General features: G+C 50.7%; 1 protein-coding gene across 1 annotated transcript in view; it reads left to right on the top strand.

Moving 5' to 3' along the window:
- Positions 1–242: 242 nt before the first annotated feature.
- Positions 243–2,793, top strand: part of PIK3CG (phosphatidylinositol-4,5-bisphosphate 3-kinase catalytic subunit gamma) — a 56,115-nt gene continuing 53,564 nt past the window's right edge. Inside the window, exon 1 of the mRNA XM_019509418.1 lies at positions 243–353. Coding sequence (XP_019364963.1) covers positions 351–353 — 3 coding nt within the window. The 5' untranslated portion in view covers positions 243–350. The remainder of the gene's footprint in view (positions 354–2,793) is intronic.

The following is a 2,793-nucleotide window of genomic DNA, read 5'->3' as shown; positions in this document are numbered from 1 at the left end:
CCGGGTCGGGGAGGCAGGTGCCAGGGCCGGGAGCGCCGCGCCGCATCGCCTGGTCCCCCGCGCAGGCCGGGTTGGGGCCAGGCAGACGTCGCTGCAGGCGGCCGGGCCGGGTCGGGCCGGGCGACTTCATCCCCGAGGATTCCCCCCGGCTGTGGTCTTCCAAATAACCTGCCACGTTATTTTTCCGTAGGCTAGACAGAGGATGGGGAAAAAGCTGAGGTTTTTCTAGGGGCCACAGCAAGACCCCCCGGGGCCACCTCGCGTCCAAAAATTCTGAGAGCCAGTGGAGTGGATGTTTGTGCATCAGGGAGCAGACCCGGACACGGGGATGGGCGAACTGGGTCCCAAAAATGGTAATTTTTTCCCCCTGTTGTCTGATTATTATTATCGTTGGCTCTGGCAAAGGGGGGTCATGCTAAAAGTTCGCCCGGAGCCACCAGGAGTGTCAGTGCGTCGCCATCGGGGAGCGCAGGTTCAGCTCCGCAGGAGAGGGGTGGACTGCTGTGATGCAGTGAGGCCCCGAGGGGGATTTATCCCAGATGCAAGTTGTGGGGTGAATTCAGCATGATTAAGTTGTTGGCTGGTGCTGTGCAGATGATCTAGTGAATCAGTGCTGCTCAAACGATGTCTCCGTGCCGTTGTGGGTATGCAGCAAATTTCTAAAGGGAACAGGAGAAGGCAGGGCGGAAAAGAGAAACTATAAAGGGAGGAAAAAGATGGAAACAATGAACACCTCGATTGTGTTTCATAGGTTGCAGGAGAAACTACTGCACAGTTGCAGGGATACTCTCCTGCATTTCTTATTGCCCGTAACATAGTCATAGTGGTGCACATCCACATCAAGAGGAGCAGGCGACCCAGAAAGGTTAAGTACCTTTAGGTTAGATGATCATCGTGACCCCCCCGGCCTTAAAATCTATTAGTCAGATCTACCACAGTCTAAAACACTGCATAAGTTTATTTCCTCATTTAACATAATATCCTCTCTGTCCATATTGTGCATACACGTAATAACATATACCCCCAAAATAATGGTCAAGGCAGGGCTGTCTAACGGGCAGCACAGGGGCCACATGTGGCCCCCAAAGATTTAGCATGATGCCCACAGGCTCCCACCCAGCTGCAGTACAAAGGGGTAGGGCAGGCAGGAATAGGAATGGATTGCTGCGGGTTTGTTCCTTTTGAATTTCCTTACTTTCACATTTATGTACAATATTGTAACTTTAACCTTGCCTACGATTACTTGTAACCTCATCTGGACCTTAAACAAGAGTATTTGCCACAACTTATGGAGGCAGCTTCAAGTTTGAGATCGTTGCCGAATCTCTCATCACTCGCATCCATTGACTAGAACAGTGGGGACCAACATTTTTGGTAAATGTGCTACAAATTATCCCCGCACCCTCCTTGACTGCCATTCTAGTCTTTTTCCCCGGACCCATCTGCTGCTCTGCTTTCTGCTCCCACCCTGTCTGCCGCTATGTTCCCTGTTTCTTCCCCACTCACAGGTTACCTATGCCAGTTGTGGAACGTGTACTGCAGTTTGGCCACCCCTGAACTATAAATCAAAATGTAGTTTTCAGAGACTACAAACTTGTTCCGTCATTATTGTAGCATGTTGATTCAAACTAGAGCCTCTTGATAGGGCACATGAATGTGGTCATGTCTGCTGTATAGTGAAGTTGCTAGCAGGAGAATGTACACATACCAGCTACTTGCTTATGAGAACCAGCATTCATGTAGTTTATTCAAGAGCTAGTAATTTGCTAATGAGTTTGGAAGAAGAAATGATCCAAGTGTATCATGCAGACTGTGTTTGCATATTTATAGCATACAGGATTTGCATAGTTCAGCACAGTAGGCAGGGAAAAGATGCATGCATTACACCCTTACTTCTGCAAATGTGGGATATAGTTCCTGGTACAGAACACAGGGGGTATTACATTTCTTTATCTACGGTGTGAAGTGTACTCTAAGATGCAAATGTAAATTGATAATAACAATAGCTACATACTTGTCTGTAGAGAGAGCCTTATCCGTGTATAGAATTCTTTTTTGTTGTAGTTTATGGTGCTGGGGATTTCAGTGAGAGAAAAGAGAGCAACTCTTATTGATACAAGGGTTTTCCATATGCTGGATTACACCAGAACGCATTTCCTACATTGGATCTACTGCATGGGGTCAGCAGCGTTCTTAGGCAGAGTGCCAAAAACGCACACAACATCAACTTGTAAGATGTTGGTGTGCCAGGGGCACACAGCAGGGGAGCCACAAGTAGGGTTGCCATACATCCGGGTTTCCTCGGACATGTCCTCTTTTTGCGTCTTCCGATCTCCGTCTGGGCAATTTTTTGAAATCTGAACAAATGTCTGGGATTTTGCTCTGCTCCACTGGTGGGAGCAGAGGGAGAATGATTGGAGGCAGGGGTACCATGTGCATCTGTGCGCATACACACACATGGCTGGCATGCAAACAGGCAGGTTGGTGGGAGCAGCCTCGGCACCTAGATGCAGATGGGTCTATGAGGGGTTGGAAGGCCAGGGCTTGGGGACTATCTGAGTGGGGGGCAGTGAAGGGGATGTGGTGGGGGGGGGGGGGCTGCCAGCGCTGGGGAGTGGCATCTAGGTGTGAGGCCTGCAGCAGGACACAGGGGCAGGGGGAGGTGCCTGTCCCTCCAGTGGGGGAAGACGGCAGGGGGAGTGGGGAGCTGTGCAGCCAGGCTAGTGGCACCAGGGGTCGGTGCCCATGTTCACAGGGGCAGGGCACCCAGGAGATGGTACCGGGGGGGGGGGC

This window comes from Gavialis gangeticus, unplaced genomic scaffold, assembly GCF_001723915.1.
Source record: "Gavialis gangeticus isolate Ggan-Ray unplaced genomic scaffold, GavGan_comp1, whole genome shotgun sequence".
Lineage (NCBI taxonomy): Eukaryota > Metazoa > Chordata > Crocodylia > Gavialidae > Gavialis > Gavialis gangeticus.
Note: the sequence above shows the minus strand (reverse complement) of the source record. Positions and strands in the feature narration are given on the sequence as shown.